We start from the raw sequence: 19,515 nt of genomic DNA on the forward strand, positions 1-19,515 counted from the left end.
TCCCTTTCCTCAGATACTGAGGTCAGGACTGTGTCAAATATTCTATATTCTGCCCTTGGGTTTTTACGCCCCAGGTGCATTATCTTGCACTTATCCACATTAAATTTCAGTTGCCAGAGTTCTGACCATTCTTCTAGTTTTCCTAAATCCTTTTCCATTTGGCGTTTCCCTCCAGGAACATCAACCCTGTTACATATCTTTGTGTCATCAGCAAAAAGACAAACCTTACCATCGAGGCCTTTTGCAATATCACTTATGAAGATATTAAACAAAATTGGTCCCAGTACAGATCCCTGTGGAATCCCACTGGTAACATGACCTTGTTTTGAATGTTCTCCATTGACTACAACCCTCTGTTGTCTGTCACTCAGCCACTGCCTAATCCACTCAACAATATGGGAGTCCATGCTCAATGACTGCAGTTTATTGATAAGTCTTCTATGTGGGACAGTGTCAAAAGCCTTACTAAAATCTAGATATGCGATGTCTACTGCACCTCCACCGTCTATTATTTTAGTCACCCAGTCAAAAAAATCTATAAGATTTGTTTGACATGATCTCCCTGAAGTAAACCCATGCTGTTTTTCATCTTGCAATCCATGGGATTTTAGATGTTCCACAATCCTATCCTTTAATAGGGTTTCCATTAATTTGCCTACTATTGATGTCAGACTCACTGGTCTATAGTTGCTCGATTCCTCCTTACTACAGGATGGGTGTCAAGAAGAATATTAAACAGATAGAAGTACACCAAAGGCTATGATTAAGATACATTAATAAAATAGCTGATGTTGGAGTTCGGATCCGTTCCATCGCTCGGGTAAGGGGGGGGGGGGGGGGGGATTGGGTTATAGTTGGGCAGGGAGGGTTGATCTTTTGTTCATTAATTACAATGGATGGAAAGGTGGTTTGTACATGGTATACTGTGTAACTAGATTACTTGATCTTAGGTGCATCTCATGATATGCCTGTTGCCATATTACATACTCATGGAAGTGACTCTTTGCCGATCATGTAATACTATACTATTATTATCAACTGATGCATGTATAATGTGCAGGCCAATTTCTTTGTATTTTTGTAATTTTCAAAAAATTCCAAATAAAAATTATCTGATTTAAAAAAAAAAAAGAATGCTGCTATTTACCATGTTATAACGGAAAATAATAGTGACGTTCGGGGTCAAGTTTGGGTCCTGGACCCAAAACTGGGTCCTGACCTGAAGTTCGGCCAAACTCGGCGAACCCGAACTTCCACGGGTTTGCTTATCCCTAGCCATCACTTGTAAAGGATTCGACAAGCATCCACACTGAGCAGACACATGAAAGTCCATTGTTTTCTTCACATCAGGTTTTTTTCACTGTACATTCTGGAAAGAACACAGCATTTTCTATCATCTTATGTTTTTCACGCATGGCTAGTCCGTTCAAGTCAATAGGTCTGTGAAAAAAATAAACTTGACGACATCCATGTGCAGTTAATTTTTTTCACTGATGGGTGCCAGGAGAAGCTGTGTGTTATTCAGTCGTCTTCACGTGTATGCAAAATGGATCAAAAACTGATTACATCTGCATAGAAAAAATGCAAGAGCTTAACAGTTTTGTAGAAAAAATAAATAAAAATGAGGCAAACTGAAGGGAAACCGAGAGACAGAACACACATGAGTTTTGTATCTCTTGTGTGAAAGTGCCATCAAGGCCCCCATTTACGTACTCTAAAAATGAATGGTGTACAGGTGTCATTTCTATTGGCACATTGAATAAGGGAAGTGGGCTTCGGGCAGGTCTACCTTAAGTGCTTTAACTCCTTTTAGATCGGCACCATATAATGTACGGTGAGCTGATTGAGTGGGCACAGCTTCTGTGCCCACTCAATCAGTGATGGTGGGGCCTGACTTTTACTAACAGCTGGGCCCCTGCTATATCTGTAATCTGCATTGAAAACTCAGAGCACTCTGATTAATCTCTTAGATGCCATGGTCAATGCTGACCTCCACATCTAAGGGATTTACAGAGGGAGGGGGCTCCCTTGCTAACCCTATCGGCTCCTCGCAATGCGTTTGGTGGAACCAATGGCTGCTATGGCAGCCTGAGGCCTTACAAATGCCTTGGGGCCTGCTAGCTATGGAGACCTACGAGGCCCAGCCCCCCAGGCTTGGGTCTCGGAGGCAAACTGAGTGGATTACTGGCAGTTACAATGCAGTACAAAACAACACGTGTCTCAGATGGTACCAGCTGGGCACAGCATATTGGGGACTGAAATGCCATAGATATTAAATTTTACTTTGCACAGTTTGCTGTGCATTTATTTCTGCACAATACCTGTGGCGTCACAATGCTCACTCTACCACTTATTACCTTGAGGGGCGGCGGTTCCATAATTGGGGTCACTTCTTGGGGGTTCCATTTATTATCTCACCCTAGAGGCTTTACAGTTGTCAGCACAAGCGGTTTAAATCGCCACATTGGGACTCAAAATGAGCATGGTGCACTTATACTTATGAGCCCTCTTATACATTCAGGCAGAAAATAGGGCCACTTGTAGGGTGTTTTTTTAAAACCACGAAACGGTGTAATAAGAGGGGTGAATTTTCACACCGACACACGCGATGGGGACAGGATATTGGGCACTAAAATCTGTGGAAAAATTGCTATTTTCAACTTGCACCATCTGCTCTGCATTCATTTTTACAAAACACCCGTGGTGTCAAAATGTTCACGACACCCCTTAAAAAATGTGTTGGGGAGTGTAGTTTCCAAAACAGGGTCCCTTTTTTGGGTTCCTACTGTAGAGGTACCTCAGAATCTCTTCAAATGCAACATAACCCCCCAAAACAATTCAAGCTAAATCTGGCTTCTAAAAGCGATATGGCGCTCCTCCCCATTTGGACCCTGCAGTGTACCCATACAGCAGTTTACAACGACACATGGGGTGTTGCCACATTTAGAAGAAAATGGGTAACATTTATGGGGTGCTGGTGCTGGATTGGTTGGGGATTGAACAGGTTAGAGTAGTTTTATCACATTTATTTTCAGTGGTTTCTAACCTTTAGGCCTAGTTCACATGAACGTATGGCTTTTTATAGTTTTTTGCGGTCCTTTTTTCACGGATCCGTTGTTCCGTTTTTTTAGTTTCTTTTGTGTTTCCTTTTCCGTTCCGTGTTTCCGTTAGCCATGTACAGTATACAGTAATTACATAGAAAAAATTGGGCTGGGCATAACATTTTCAATAGATGGTTCAGAAAAACGGAACGGATACGGAAGACATACAGATGCATTTCCGTTTGTGTTCAGTTTTTTTTGCGGACCCATTGACTTGAATGGAGCCATGGAACGTGATTTGCGGGCACTAATAGGACATGTTCTATCCTTCATCGGAACGGAAATACAGAAACTGAATGCATACAGAGTACATTCTGTTTTTTGCGGAACCGTTGAAATGAATGGTTCCGTATACGGACCGTATGCTGAACACAAAAAAAAAAGGCCCGTACACTCGCAAAAAAAACGTTTGTGTGAACTAGGCCTTAGGGACCTCTACTGATCTCAACAATAGAAAGGCTTCTGTCTTACTTCCCAAGTCCACAAGATCTTTCTTGGTTTAGGGCTAACTTTTGTAAAAGCGCATAAATTTTTTTATTTTTATTTCCTGGGTCTCTGTTAAAACAAACAAAGTTGCTCCTCTGTGCCTTCAGACATTCATGACTAAAACGATTAATGTAACAGACTGGATTCCTGTAGTTGGTGAGTCAGCTCCTTGTTCACCTCTTCAGGTCCTACCCTTGTTTTGTAGCAACAATAACCAATATACAACAGGGAGAACCTGATGGAGACAAATGTGAGCTCTGCGGTCCAGGAAACCATAAGTAGAACACTTATAAATAAATAAATAAAATAAAAAGTCAAAAGAAGAGCTGCTAATATCATTCATATGTATGCACAGTAATGCATGTTTACCTGGAGATCTGTGTATGTGAGATCGACATTTTCTGTGCTTCTTGCCAGTCATTGCCTTGAAGAACACTACAATCAGACCCTTCCAGACCTGAAGTGGATTTGTGATAAAAATGTGTGCGCACATAAGAATATGCCACGAGTATAATATATTGGTGTGCACACACTGAAATGTAATATGTTTCATGGGCCTTATGAATGTGGTGTGACGCTGACCACACACAAATGTGAAACTGCTACTGGTTTATTCAGACGTCTGTAGTGTTTTGCGGACTGTAAAACACTGACAACGCAAATGGCCAGCACTATATAGAGGATTCCTATTCATTTCCGCAGCTGTTCTATTTTTTTTGCGGAGCCGCGGACCGGAAATGCGGATGCAGACAGCACACTGTGTGCTGTCCGCTTCTTTTCCGGCCCTATTAAAAATAAATGGGTCTGCACCCATTCAGCATAACTGCGGAACGGATCCGGGCCATTAATATGGACATGTGAATGGACCCTAAAAGAAGAAAATGTGAGGCCCAGACCCTAAATAAAGACTGCAATTTTTATCACAATGCTGGGGTACCATTTTGTTTGTATAAAAATGCCCCATGTTCATATGAAGAGTATAATTGGATGTCTTCACATGTCATGTTCACACCCAATGTAGCCATAGGCCCCATTTACCCAAACATAGGTGGTGTATCCTTTTGACCTCCATCAGCAGGGGCAGACTTGGAGCTTAAATTGGCCCTGGAATAAAACCTAAAAGTGGCCCCATGTTGTAGGTGGGTCCAAATTGACAGGCGTCAATGGGGCAACAGAAGTAGGTGAGATCAGCAGAACCTCATAGTGCAGAACAAAATACCACAGTGCAGCCCAAAATCCCGAAGCTCGTACCACAGTATGAAACTGTATCTTGAGGAAGGCAATAAATGCAGTTGAATTCAGGAGGGGACCTGCGGATGCTGGCCAGGTTCATAAGTACCTGATGGTCCTACACTAATTAATGCTGAGAACATCATATCTTTATGTACCTGGCTGGCAGCCATGAGGAGGACTTTGATGGCCCCCTGGGAAATTTGCCTGTAAGGTCTATGGCCAGTCCGCCCCTGTCCATCAGGGTGGTATATGTTTTCATAGTTTCCTTAAAACTGTATGGGAAAGCTTAGCAGACTGCGTTTCCCTTTACAATCGGTGACAATGATAACATTCTGCATGGTGTATGTTCTTACACTGTGGCCGATGAGTGTTGTCTACTACAATATGGCTGTATAATGGTATTTGTTGAAGCCTTGCTTTGGGGGATACTCCTGAACAGACTACCTGTGTGTATTTAAAGGGGTTGTCCAATCTCGGCCAGGGGAGGTGGAGTTACAGAAATATCCAAGTGACTGGTGTTTGCTGTTTCTGTAACCCCTATAGCACTGAATGGGAGCTACACAAACGACGTAGAACAGTAAGCGACACCGTTTCTATGATTCAGGAGTTACAGATATAGCATAGCTTGCTGTGCTACCCTGTTTGTCTAGATCCTATTCACTACTATAGGAGTTAAAGAAACTGCAGAGCAAGCAAGTATGTCTGACCCTCAAAGAACAGGACTAGAAGTACCTATCTTTTTAACATCTCATACGATTTAATAAAAACTGTGGAAATGGTGCGGGAACAACGCTATAAATGTTAGCTACTTTTGGTTGATGGATCTGTAGAAATACCAGGGGGAGCCAGACAGCCAGACACTGTCTTGTGCCAGAAATAATCCTAGAGTGCGGGCCAGGCCTGGCAGCTAGTAAGCGCTTGTCTGCTACTACAGACTGTATTAGAGCGCAGTCTTTGTTCCTGTGCGAGTGCTGAGTGTGTATGTGCTTTGTTTGCCTTTTTGTGTGTAAATCTGTTGCTTAAAACAGTAGTTCTTTTATCTTTGGTTGTAAATGACATCTAAGGAGATGGCCAGAACATGGACGGTAGTACCTAATAGGATTGACCTTCATCTACAGTTTGCTGTGCCATTACAATGTGACTATAAAGGGGGTTTCCTGAAATTAACTATTTAGCCGTGGCCCCTAGCCTTGATCACCTAAGGAAGGATTCATACTTGCCTGTTCCCTGCCAATCCCATTCTGTCATCTTCCAGTCCTTGGCTTGTTTTCTTCTCGTTTGGTATGGACATGGACACCTGCGCAGCTACAGCCAATGACTGGCTTCAGCAATGACATGCTGACTCAGTATACATCACTGCTGAAGTCAGTCATGGGTTACAGTAGGTGACCCTGTCCAGAACAAAACAAGCTGGGGACCAGAAGATGACAGAAAGGGGCGCAGGACCAGAGTAAACAGGGTTTGTAATATATATCTATGTCCCAGAGGTGAGCCCTACATCAATATCAAGAGAAGATGTCCCACTTAGGGAGGGGGCACTTAGGTGGGGAATGAATGGTGGCTTGGCTGCTTATGTGCACAGCTTTCTCCATTCTTGCTGCGGATGTGCCATGAATGTCTGACTAGAGTACTCCTTTAATGATGGAAAAGAAAATTGCAAGCAATCTTGCCAAAATTTGAAAGGTTCAAAAACGACCCTTTTCTTTTTGTAAGGAAACCTTGAAGTTGTGGCGATGTTGCAGCATTACCACAATTTGCGGGAGACCAACTGTTGCTATGGAGGCTTTGTTTTTGATGTTTCAAGGTTTTCTCACTCAACATAGTGGCCCATATACAGCCTAAGTGTGCCTAGCTGAGCCAGATTCATTTTTACGACCAATCTAACAGGTGCCAAATGGACCACAATGCGTTGTGATGTGGTCCGTTAAGAATTTTGTGGTGTTCACTGCAAAAATAACACAATATGCTGCATTGTTCTTGCTGCTGAAAGTGTTGGGACCTTTCCCTGAGGTAACAAACTGTGGTGTGATCAGAGGCTTATTCAAGCTTTCCTCCAGATTCAGTAGAGGAGATGGATATGCTTCCAGACTGCAGTGGCTGCCTTCAGAGAACTATAGACTGTATGCATTTGTATGGCCGTTGTATACAATATATATGTTAGACGTGAATATTTTATGTGCCATGAAAAACATGAGATTTGCTTGGAATATTTTTTTTTGTCTCTTAGGGTTTTTGTTCCATTTTTTTGAAACAAAAACTGGCATGGCCAGATGTCACATGTTGGCCAGTAGGAAGTCATAAGACGCCCTACAAACACTGTTGGAGATTTATCAGAACCGGTGTAAAAGAACACTGGCTTAGTTGCCAATAGCAAGCAATCGGATTCCACCTGTTTTCCAAAGGCCCTCTGAAAAATAAAAGGTGGAATCTGGTTGCTATGGGCAACTAAAGTTTTCTTTTACATCGCTTTTGGAAAATCTTGTTTCCTGACTTAATTAATTTTTTCCGACTTTGGATATGGCCTTTTTTGTTCGACGTTTTCCCTTTAGACTTCTGTGGGGGAAGGAAAAAAGTTTGGGAAAAAAATGAAAACAAAACATGAGTTAGGCTACTTTCACACTAGTGTTTTTGTTTTCTAGCACCGAGATCAGTCACAGGAGCTAAATACCTGAAAAAAATGAAAACTTTTTTTGGACAGAGAAAATACCACAGCATGCTGCAGTTCTCTCCGGCCAAAAATACTGATCACTTGCCGGAATGCCGGATCCAGCATTAATTTACATTGAAGTGTATTAAGTGTTCCGGCAAAACGGAGACCTTTAAAAATGCAAAAAAATAAATAAATAATGAATACCAGATCCGTTTTTCCGGATGACATCGGAGAGACTGTAGTATAGAAAGGGTTATAGCCAGCTCACCTCTTCGTCCTGCACAGCGGTGCACGGAGCGGACTCAAGCCAGTCCCTTGGAAATAGACGAAAAAATGAAAGAAAGGCTCCAGCACCACGGTGGATAGTATAAAGGTCCCGGTCTTTATTATCACCAAACATCCAGGTGAGTACAGCAATCAAAGAAAAACACTGGTGGTCCCCGGTGCCCCGGATCTACGCGTTTCGAACTGGCGTGTTCTTAGTCATGATCCCTGATCTGGTATTTTAATGCATTTGCCAGACAGATCCGTCTGACAAAGGCCATCCGTTTGCGTTCGGATTGCCGGATTCGGCAGGCAGTTCTGGCGACGGAACTGCCTGACAGAATCCTCTGCCTCAAGTGTGAAAATAGCCCCACAAGAAGCATGTAAGAAGAAAAAAAAAATTAATTTCTTGGGCATTTTAGGTTTGTAAAAACAGCCAAAACCCCTTGTGTGGAAGTACCCCTACAGGGTATGCTGTTCCATAGCACTTTACATAGCACAATATTGGAGCAGTTAGGCGCTCTGCCCATAGGCGCTTACAATCCAAGGACTATAGAAGTGTTGTCTTCTATTTTCTATGCAGATTCTGCAGTTGAAAGGGGTTGTCCAGGACTGAAAAAGCAGCTCCCCCCCCCCCCCTCTAAAATGCCGCTACACCTGTCCACGAGTTGTGTGCAGTTTTAAAGCTCATCCCTATTCAATAAGGCTACATGCACACGACCGTATGTTTGTTTTTTACGGTCCGCAAATTGCGGATCTGCAAAAAAATTAAACGGATGACATCCTTATGCCATCAGTGTTTTGTTTTTGTTTTTTTGTGCATCCATTGTAACAATGCCTAAAACGGACAAGAATAGGACATGTTGTTCTATTATTTTTTTTTTACGGGGCTACGGAACAGACATACTGATGCGGACAGCACACAGTGTGCTGTCCGCTTTTTTTGCGGACCCATTGAAATGAATGGGTCCGCATCCTATCCGCAAAAAAACTAAAAACGGAGCGGATATGGAAACAAACAACATTCGTGTGCATGTAGCCGAAAGCTGAGAGGCAAAACCCATGGATGGTGATTGTCTGTTTCTATAAGCAGCCATGTTTTTTTCTAATCCTGGACGGCCCCTTTAAATATTGTTATCCCAGTTACCTGACCTCTTTCCTGACTTTCTCTGCGCCTCTGCTGGCTTTGCACTGCTGGTGTAACTTGATCTGTAGCATGTAGGTGTACCAGCTGTCAGACAAATGACATGGTATTCCATGGAAACCCGCCCAGAAGGCAGCTGGAGCAGCTCCTCCCAGCTTTAAGTTGAAACCAGTTGCTGCACTTTGTGGAGCTCACTCCATTTGAAGCAAGGGAAGTATGCAGTATGGGAAGAAGCTGTGAGTGTTTCCTAGCACACCGGAGACTCGTCTATGAAAAAGTAGAAGCCCCACAAGGGCCTGGGCATCAAAAGTGGATTAGCAGCTGCCCCTGCCAGGAACATATTATAAAGTATGGTGGCTCATGATGAAATCGGTGGTCTCTTGCCTATTAAAAGGACTATTCAGGTGATAGCAGTTCAGAACCAGGCTTCAAAGGAATTGGAGGTATGTACTGGTGATCTCATCTGTGTTAGTCTACCATACATGTAGGCTTGCATGTATTGTATAACACCAGTGCAGGAAGAGCCCTGCTGGTTATACCTTTATCTGTTTTATACATGTATATTCTGTGTAGAGATGTAGTACAGCAGCCAGGCTTCTGAGCCCCCTCGTGTCTCATGAACTTCATAGAACATAATGGCGTTCGGTTTAGTCATGGTTTGCAGCTTTCCATAAAGAGCTTGAGGCAGTGTGTTTGGCTTGTAATGAAATTGCTTGCCTTGCATGAACGGAATCAGTCTGGTCAGTGGTTGAAGCAGTTCTTTGTACTTTTTAACCACTTTTGAGCCTTATCTGAAGCTTCAGTTTGCTTTCCTGTCCTCCTCTTGTAGCCTTCAGTCTTTCAAAGTGACTTTCCTCAATGCATCCCTTCAAGAGAGAACAAAGTGTGATATTGTGCTGGTCAGCGTGTAGGACTCGGGGCTTTAGCATACGATGAATAAATATCTAAATGCTGGTTTTCCATACGTTTTATGGTCTCTTGTGTGGGAAGTACAGTTTTTACTCTCAGCCCGCAGTGTGGTTTGCTGTGTACAATAAAGGCACTTCTCAGGTACCTCAAGAGGTTTACTAGTTCGTGATGGCAAACGAGATTTAAATTCAGAATGATATTATTATATATTTTATATGTTTACATCATATGGTATGTGCAATAACTTTATAGTGGCTGTATTATTTTATTGGAGTGGCTTCAGTTTAGTCAAGCGTAGGGGCAGCCCTTCACGTACATGGACTTTCAGGCTTAACCTGTTTTTTTTTCCGTATGCCGAATACACAGATTACATCTTGCTGGCAGTTGGTTTTGATCCATGAAGACAAGAGGCCCCTTTGTCTCTTCTCCATCATATGTTAAATGTGGTTACAGATGAAGTCGGTGGCTCAGTAATATGAATCTGAGGCATGCGACATAATGGCTTTCACACCTGTCTTTAGGGGCACATAGAAGACTATTGTCCTCTGTTTGACTCATTAAGGATTTGGATCAAAGAGGGGAAGTTTTCGTTTTACTTTTACTATGCATACAATGATTTAACTCATTGTGGAAAACATAATTAATAGATAAGATTTGGTGTCAGGTGAAGGATTGAATGCAGATGATGTAGTATCCTTTACAGATGAGGAGTCCGTGGAGCTGTTCACACTTGTCAGTAAAGCCATCAGATGATTGTTCCAGTGCTTGTGTTGCATGATTTGATATCGGTGACTAAAAGTGGTCACTGGAGATGTGTAAATCGCGTTAGCACAGATCCCGTAATGCATGGTGCTCTGTTGTGACGCTGCACACATAACCAAGCTACAATGTAAAGACCGGTTACTTAGAATATGGTACTTTAGTATTGAAGTAAGGGTTACCGAAGCCTACTTTTGTAATAAATAACGAGGGGTCGAGCAGCGTGTTCAGCTGGTATCTTTTTTGCTCCACTTCATTTGGCCTACTGCTGTCCAGTCTTTGAGTAGCCGTCCCCTGTATGCCCTAGGTCAGTGATGTCGAACCTTTTAGAGGCCGAGTGCCCAAACTGCAACCCAAAACCCACTTATTTATCGTAAAGTGCCAACACAGCAATTTAACCAGAATACTATAGTTTAATATAGTATATATTCCATGTACTTTATCATTTAGCTATTAAAGCCTGCCTACATTCAGTGCCCTGCCTGCGCTGTTCATAGTGCGCCCTGCGCTGATGAATGGCAGGAAAAGTCTAAGGCATATTGGTACACCATAGACTTTTTTCACAGTGCGGGTGCCCACAGAGAGGGCTCTGAGTGCCGCCTCTGGCACCCGTGCCATAGGTTTGCCATCACTGCCCTAGGTGTATTTCTACGGGAAGTGCTTGCCCTTTAGACATTTACTTGGATTACTTTTGTGTTTTATTTTTTTTTTTGCTTAATGCAGTTTGCGTGCAGACAGGCCAAACTACGTAAGCCAGTATTGTCTGAGCGCCTTTACACGCTAGTTAGCATTTCATATTTGCTTTGTGTTGAAGAATGCCTGTGATTTGATAGCATTCACATAGCACCAAGGCTTGAAAATTTAACACTTCATGCTAACGTTAATGTGGGCGTTTTTCTGCATTTTCAGGAGCCGAGCAACAAGAGAGTCCGGCCGTTAGCACGAGTAACATCACTTGCAAATTTGATATCTCCCGTGCGAAATGGCGCAGTCCGTCGCTTCGGCCAAACCATACAGGTAAGGTAGCATTTAGTGGTTTTTTTTTGTTTTTGTTTTTACAGATTATTGCTTTGGTTGATTTGCTACTTGCTGCTCATACATCTAGCGTGCCACCTTACGTGGACATGGAGTTTTGTTCCAATGTTGACGCTGATTGGATTTCCCTGAAATTTCTTTTGCCAGTTGGACTCCATGTGCATGACATAACACTGTAGGACCATGAAAATAATGCGCCTTTAAATCCTTTATTTTACATATACTGAAGAGTTCCTATGTTTGCTCCCTTTTAGTCGTTCACAATGCGAGCTGAAAACAAGTCTCCAGGCAGTACGCACAAGTCTTGTAGCAAAATGGCTGCACCAACCCCTCCAAAACGAAGAAACAGTGTCCTGTGGTCAGAGATGTTAGATGTCAACATGAAGGAATCATTAAGCACCAAAGAAATCAAACGGCAAGAGGTATGCTTAGAAGTATACATACTACATCCTATCTACTAAGGGAAAAATTTGTAGACTGGAGAGAAAATGGTTTCATTGAAACGCAAGACTTGCGTGTGGTCTATACATATGTAAAGCCGCTTGATAAATACAAATGAATGTGTCGATGGGCTTAGAGGGTAAACCCATTTTGATCCCAATCCTCATATTTATACCCTTTCTCTCTTATTTTATTTAAAGGCAATATTTGAAATGACCAGAGGAGAACAAGACCTCATTGATGACCTGAAGTTGGCAAGAAAGGCCTACCATGACCCAATGCTTAAGCTATCCATTATGTCTGGGGAGGAGCTGGCACACATATTTGGAGATCTGGATGCCTACATTCCCCTGCATGAAGGTACATTTTAAAGCTGCATATAATGTGATTTACTGTCTATCTTGGCCTAGTATTTGTGATTTGATTTATAACTGAGACACTTTGTTTCCTTTTAGAACTTTTAACTAAACTTGGAGAAGCAACAAGACCGGATGGAACAGTTGGACAAATTGGTCCCCTTCTTGTTAATTGGGTAAGTTCTGTTCAGTTTTGGCTAAGAACAGAATTCCTGCCTAGTATTATTGTGGATGCGTTTTCTCTTTGTACTAAGGAAATTTATATGTCTATATATATTTTTATTTTTTTCTCCATAGCTGCCGCGACTCAATGCATATAAAGGTTATTGCAGCAACCAGTTGGCAGCAAAAGCTCTTCTGGATAAGAAGAAGTTGGATCGCAGGGTTCAGGATTTTCTACAGAGGTGTCTTGAATCCCCATTCAGCCGCAAGTTGGACCTGTGGAGTTTCCTTGATATTCCAAGAAGCCGTCTAGTCAAATATCCACTGCTTCTCAAAGAAATCTTGCGGCACACTCCTAAAGACCATCCAGACGTGAAGAGTTTGGAGGAAGCGGTAAGTTGTCATCAGTGATGGTCAGTGTAAACAGGACCTGTCATCTTTCTTGACATGCCTGTTTTAGTATATAACCAATGACTATTCTTATGACTAAGTGGTGCCATTCCTATATTATTCCTGCTAGAAGTTTGAGTAGGAACAGCTAGGTGTTATCAGTTGAAGAGTGTGTCCCTGCATAGTCTGCCACTGTCAGACTTTTTAGAGAATCTCCCCCCAAGTTGTGTAAACTTCTTTCTGCAATAATAGCAGAACGACTCTAGAATTGTTATTGCATGACCACCTGGAAAAAAAATAACATTTTTTTTAAATTATTTTATTCTGTTTTTTTCATGAGAATCGCATTACCAAATAACCATGTGGTCACATGATGGGCTGCCGGCAACATGTACCTTGGAATTGATCAGATTTGTGTGACTTGGCATAACCGGCCTCATACAGCAGATTTTAATAAGACAGATGTGGAAGAATCCCTTTAGTCCTTCCCATAGTTTTCAGCCTTGCTTTATTGTGGATGTAAAGAAATGTATGTCACACTTTTCAAAAAATGCATTTCCTTTGTCTCTTTACAGGTTATCTTAATCCAAGGTGTCCTGGCAGACATTAACTTGAAAAAGGGCGAGTCTGAATGCCAGTATTACATCGATAAGCTGGAGTACCTCGACGATAAGCAGAAAGACCCGCGGATAGAATCAAGCAAGTCGCTACTGTGTCACGGAGAGTTAAAGAATAAAAATGGCCATGTAAGTGTCTGACGGTGACATTGCAATGAGATGAGAAGCTTTGCAGCACCTAGATACCACTTAAAGTCACGTGGCTTGGCGGCATTCTTCTGCTGTAAGGCGTCCAAGGAATGGGCAGTAAACAATGAGATCACACATTCAAATGTGTGTTACCCATGTAAATACGTTTCCTGCCGTGTCACACACAGCTAGAACAGAGTGGCAGGCGAGTAGCTGCAGTTTTAGCATTGTTAATAAATGATAGGACATGAAGTAGTTTTATTTGCAGGCTAATTTTCAGAACTTCTATTTCCTCATCTCATGCTTTATGGAGGAAACTTTTTCTACTGCAATGCCAATGTGTTATAAAGCCATCATTTTACTTGACTGCAAGAAAGTGGAAAATCCCTTCAATGTATTCCTGTACAGTGTAATTGCAGTTTGCCTGTGGTGAAGAAAACAGGTCGGTGTAAGGTGGATTAAGCTCATCTGGCATTTTGTTTCTTCACAGAAACTGTACCTGTTCCTGTTTCAAGACATTCTGGTTTTAACACGCCCAGTTACACGGAATGAACGTCACTATTACCAGGTTTACAGACAGCCGATCCCTGTCCAAGACCTGGTGTTGGAGGATCTTCAGGATGGTGACGTCAGAATGGGAGGCTCCTTCAGAGGGGCATTCAGCAACTCCGATAAAGGTATGCATATTTGCGTTAGAATGTTTAATTAGTAGGCTGTGCTTCTCTTGTATTTTAATCAGGAAAGTCAGCACTTTAGAGATACCATCCAAAATATATATCCAAATGAGGAGTAGTGGTGGAAAGGTCATTTAAAGGGGACCTGTTATCAGCTCCTTAACCACAGGCAGTAGGAAATGTCAACAGGCTCCCTCTTACAATCAACTAGGTTTTACTTTGAAACTGCACATTGTTTGTGAGAAAGGGAAATGTCTTTAAAGAGCCAGACCAGGGGGAGAACTGTCTACTGGGCAACTTCCCTCTGGCTCCTTCCTGTCCTGCTCGGCTTGATTGACAGGATTCTGTCTATACACATGGGAAGATACAACTCATTGTATTGAAGCCTGTCCGTTTTCTATGCAGTTTGTGGTTAGGTCAGCATCAATCTGCTGACTGGTTTCCTTTTAAAGGGGTTGGTCAGTCTGTAAAAATATTACGCAGTAGCCCCTAATCTGTTTTTGGTGTGACATACATCCTCTTCTAGGCTTGTGCCGAACATGTTCATTTACTAAAAATAATCCGTCCAGGGACAGCATAGAAGGCAGCCGAGGGAGGTGAATTGCATCACCACTTTCATCTTGTACCCTTTGGGTGCAGCAGCCCAAATATGGGGTCCTGAGGCCTTCTGCTACCCAGGAGGGGTAAGTCATGATATGGTATCTGTATGTCACACCAAAAATAGATTAGAGGCTAAACCCTTTAAATACCACTATAGGGTTATAAGAACAGTTTAAGGCTACTTTCACACTAGCGTTCGGGGCTCCGCTTGTGAGTTCTGTTTTTAAAGGCTCTCACAAGCGGCCCTGAACGCATCCGTCCAGCCTTAATGCATTCTGAGTGGACGCGGATCCGCTCAGAATGCATCAGTCTGGCGGCGTTTGGCCTCCGCTCAGCAGGCGGACACCCGAATGCTGCTTTCAGCGTTCGGGTGTCCGCCTGGCCGTGCGGAGGCAAACGGATCCATCCAGACTTACAATGTAAGTCAATGGGGACGGATCCGTTTGAATATGACACACTGTGGCTCAATTTTCAAACGGATCCGTCCCCCATTGACTTTCAATGTAAAGTCTGGACGGATCCGTCTGCAGCTACTTTCACACTTAGAATTTTTTCTACAATATAATGCAGACGGATCCGTTCTGAACGGATCCCATCGTCTGCATTATATGAGCGGATCCGTCTGGGCAGACCCCAGACGGATCCGCTCTGAACGCAAGTGTGAAAGTAGCCTAACTCCATTGTGATGCAGGAGACCTCAATACGTAGCAGTAATTGTATTGCGTTCTGTGCTATCTTTTAAGCTGTTGGCTCAACTTATATATTTTGCATAATGTACAATTTACATTTAAAGCCTTTATTTTATAGCTTCTAACCTTTTTTATTTTATTTTTCTTTTAGCTAAAAACATCTTCCGAGTTCGGTTTCAAGATGCCTGCCTTGGCCAAAGTCACACACTCCAAGCCAATGACATCTTTCACAAACAACAGTGGCTGAACTGTATAAGAACCGCTGTCGCTCCGTATCAGCATGCATCGCCAACTGAATCCAAAGAGCTGCCCGACCTCAGTGAGGAATGTGAAGAAAATCAGCCCCCGGTGCCAAACCCCAAAGTACAGAGGCGATCGTCCACCATTTCTGGAGTGGTAGAAATGGACTTTGAAGCAAATGCTGACTGTTCTGTTGCAGACTCCCCAGAGGAGCCTAAAGCTGGGAAAAACCAAAAGAGCTGCAGTCGGAAAACACGAGACAAGACGCAACAAAGCATAAAGCGGAAGGAGACGTTGGTTTAAGTTGCAGATTGCCTTTTGGCTGGACTTGTGTGTGTATAGATATGTACATTTTTTATTTTTTATCTTTTCAATGTGAGTATACTGGGATTACGTCATGGATCCTACTGTATTTGTTACCCTTCCCTTTCAGCGGCAGCTACTGGTATGCAGTTAACACTGTTAAAGTAGAGTCTTCTTCCTCCAAGTAATTAAAAAAAATGTAAATTATTTATTGTTAGCATCCCGTCAATCACTGTTTTGAAATGATTCCTATTTTAAGAGTAGGGCATTACAAATCTGTTGGATAATAGAGCGTCTGTAATGTTGTGGGAATCCAAGCGTAACATGAGATGCAGTAACTACAGCCATATTTGGTGTTGTGTTCACCTTGGACTCCTCCAGCAGTAAGGTCATGAAATACACTTAGACTGTAATCTGAGCCAGTAATTTGTTCTTTTTCAGAATGTCAGAAATACCTACAGGATTTTTATTTTTACATCTGAAGTTTGGATGAGCAAATCCTGAAGACTCTGTTTTAGCAGGTTTTCTATGTTACCTACTGGAATTTTTCCCCCATTTGTTTACTGTACATTCCTTCCTTTATGTGTTTTTTTTTGTGGTATTTAATTTTTTATGTAGTGTAGAGGGTTTTTCTTAAGATGATTTTATTGTAGTTTTGAAGATTTTTTTTAAAGACCACCCGTTGACTTCCTACGGACGCAGCTTTTTCTCATCGAACACGGCGGTTGACTTTAACAATACTGTCAAGTTTCTGTTTTTTTTTTTTGGTTTTTTTAAATCACCTTTTAAAAGGATGTTTTGGAAGTAGATGTTTTGTAAGAAAAGTAGAAACTAGTGAAGGGTTTAGGAGATGTAGTCTCTGCAGACTAATGAATACTGTGTTTTGGCGAAAGACTTTCGACTTGATGGGCCATGCATATGGCAAGTGGTTGAGTTAGATGGGACTTATGTATGTTGTAGAAGGTCAGGAGGTATGTTGTGAAGAGAAGCAGATATTGACTAATATAGTTGATTATGAAATGGTAGAGGTTTTACCGGATCTAATGGTAGGTCGTATTGGAAGAAACTAATTCCATATGTTGTGAAATTGAGACAGTTACAATAAAAGTTATTTTTACATTATGATTGCAGTTAGTCAATCAGCGTTGTACAGAAATTCACTGCCGTGTTATTTCCTGTGCTGTAAACCTTCATATACTGTAAATACTTTTGTATCCCGGGGAAGACTGTGATGGATTGTTGGGTTTTCAGTCGCTGTACATAAATGAAATGCATGACTTTATGTAAATGTGTACAGCAATACATCTTCAAGTACAATAAAATGGAATCCCTCATCCCTTAGTTGTCATCACTTATCATATAGGTAAATCGCATGTAACACACCAAACTGCCTGCCTCATATTGTATAGGTTCCCCTTTTGCCTCCAAAACAGCACTGGCTCATCGAGACATGGAAACTTCTGGTGTCTAGCACCAAGATCTTGGCAGAAGATCCTGGCTCTTTTCACACTGCGTTCTACAGTTCCCATCTGAGGTGTAATAGGAGTCTATGGACATGTTTGACATATGCATTGGGATCTATTGTGCCATATGTGCCAAATGTACAGGGAGACACCGTGTGAAAGAAGCCTAAGTTTCAATTTAGGGCGTCTGTGAATTGGACTTGTTTTTCCAGCACAGTCAACAGGTTGCACAATTAGATTTCTGGGCGATCTGGGGAATTGTGTCAGCACCTTGAACTCTGTCATGGTTCTCAAACCATTTCTGAATAATTTTGGCATTGTAAGAGTCCACTGTCATTAAAGGGGTTGTGCAAACCTGTGAAGAGAAGCATGCTTGCCTGTTTCCCAGCACTCACTCTTGACGTCTCCTCTCCCTTTCCTTGGCTTCTCCACTCTACTCCAAGGATGTAAACTTCCGTTTTGACGCCACTGCAGCCAAATACTAGTGGTGACCTGCTCCCCTTGTGTCCTATCAAATGGTCATGTGACACAAGGGGGGCAGTTCACCACTTCGGGCAACGGTGGTGCTACAATGTTTAAAGAGGTGATATGTGCCAAAATAACACCCACATGATTACCAGGACCCAAGGTTTCCAAGCATAACATTGCCCAGAGCCTTCATGCTGACTTGCCTTCTTCCTATAGTTTGTGCTGGTGACATGTTGTCCACATGATTTATCGGACTTGGAAACGTGATTTATCGGACTTGCCCACCTTCCATTGCTCCATGATCCAGTTCCGATACTTACATGCTCATTGTAGGAGCTTTTAATGGTGGTCAGCATGGGCACTGTTTTGTGGGATCAGACTAGACGAGTAAGTCTTCTCTTCCCATGATACCTGGGGCCCTTGTGCAAGACTGCCTATTCTGCCTTGATTGACCTTTGACAGGTACTAATCACTGTATATTGGGAACATCCGACAAGAACAACAGTTTTTGGGGATCCTCAGACTTGGCATCTAGCCATCACAACTTGTTTATTATCAAAGTCACTCAGCTCTTTACGCTTACTCGTTTTTCCCTTTTACCCATAATATCACCATAAGACATTTTCTTGTTCTTTACTAGGACGACATCCTGATTGTGGGTCCCTCACAATCAGAGTGGTGGTTCCAGGAATAGGCAATTAATGTTGTTGACTTCACGCAGCTGCTGCAAATCTGACGCAGTCTGTGAGGGCCCACAGAAAGGAAATGTGTGGCTGTGTGGTCGGTTGGTTATCTTCTGCAGGCAGTGGCCTCATTAAGTGAACTGAGCATGTGCCAGCAGCCTGAGTGAGATTTGGAGCGTCGGTGTGATGATGTCACCGCAGTTAGGTGGAAATAAGGGGGGGGGGGGGAAGAATTGCTCACTGCTGATGGGTGCACAGAAAAGTAGAGCCCTTTGGGCTCTTTTCAACCTAATTAGCATGTGTATAAACGTGTGTTTTGGAGGATGGAGAACATTGATTTGGACATAAAGGTAAATTTAAAAACTGCTATAGCAGAGCTACAGTGCCATATACACCGTTAAAAATGGTCTAGGGTGGTGACAGATTCCCTTTTAAATGTAAGGCTAAATGCACTTGTCTTGGCACCCTATGAAATGTTAGACTCCTTTGCCATTAAAAACCTTTATCCTTAGAATTAATTTTCTGGTCACCGTCACCACTGAGAGAAGATTGAGGGTGCATTCACACATGGCAGTTTTTGCTGCCGAAATTTCCGCCACTGAAATTTAGTTCCATTCATCTAAATTGGGTTGTTTTTGGTGGCATACAAATGGATTCCTGAAACATCCGAAGTCGATTTGCATAATACTTTGTTTGGATACTGTACAGAGCGAGTGCTC

General features: G+C 42.4%; 1 protein-coding gene across 2 annotated transcripts in view; it reads left to right on the forward strand.

Annotated features, from left to right (window-relative positions):
* NET1 (neuroepithelial cell transforming 1) overlaps positions 1-17,518 on the forward strand; it is a 49,191-nt gene extending 31,673 nt beyond the window's left edge. Inside the window, exons 1-9 of one of the 2 annotated variants that reach the window (XM_044280004.1) lie at positions 9,059-9,321; positions 11,456-11,563; positions 11,836-12,003; positions 12,223-12,382; positions 12,478-12,554; positions 12,676-12,933; positions 13,506-13,676; positions 14,167-14,353; positions 15,791-17,518. In XM_044280004.1, the coding sequence (XP_044135939.1) occupies positions 9,229-9,321; positions 11,456-11,563; positions 11,836-12,003; positions 12,223-12,382; positions 12,478-12,554; positions 12,676-12,933; positions 13,506-13,676; positions 14,167-14,353; positions 15,791-16,182 (1,614 nt within the window). In that variant the 5' untranslated portion in view covers positions 9,059-9,228 and the 3' untranslated portion in view covers positions 16,183-17,518. Of the gene's footprint in view, positions 1-9,058; positions 9,322-11,455; positions 11,564-11,835; positions 12,004-12,222; positions 12,383-12,477; positions 12,555-12,675; positions 12,934-13,505; positions 13,677-14,166; positions 14,354-15,790 lie in introns of those variants that run through there. The other variant, XM_044280003.1, reaches the window with a different exon arrangement.
* Positions 17,519-19,515: the final 1,997 nt, after the last annotated feature.

The sequence above is a fragment of the Bufo gargarizans genome, chromosome 2 (genome assembly GCF_014858855.1).
Source record: "Bufo gargarizans isolate SCDJY-AF-19 chromosome 2, ASM1485885v1, whole genome shotgun sequence".
NCBI lineage: Eukaryota > Metazoa > Chordata > Amphibia > Anura > Bufonidae > Bufo > Bufo gargarizans.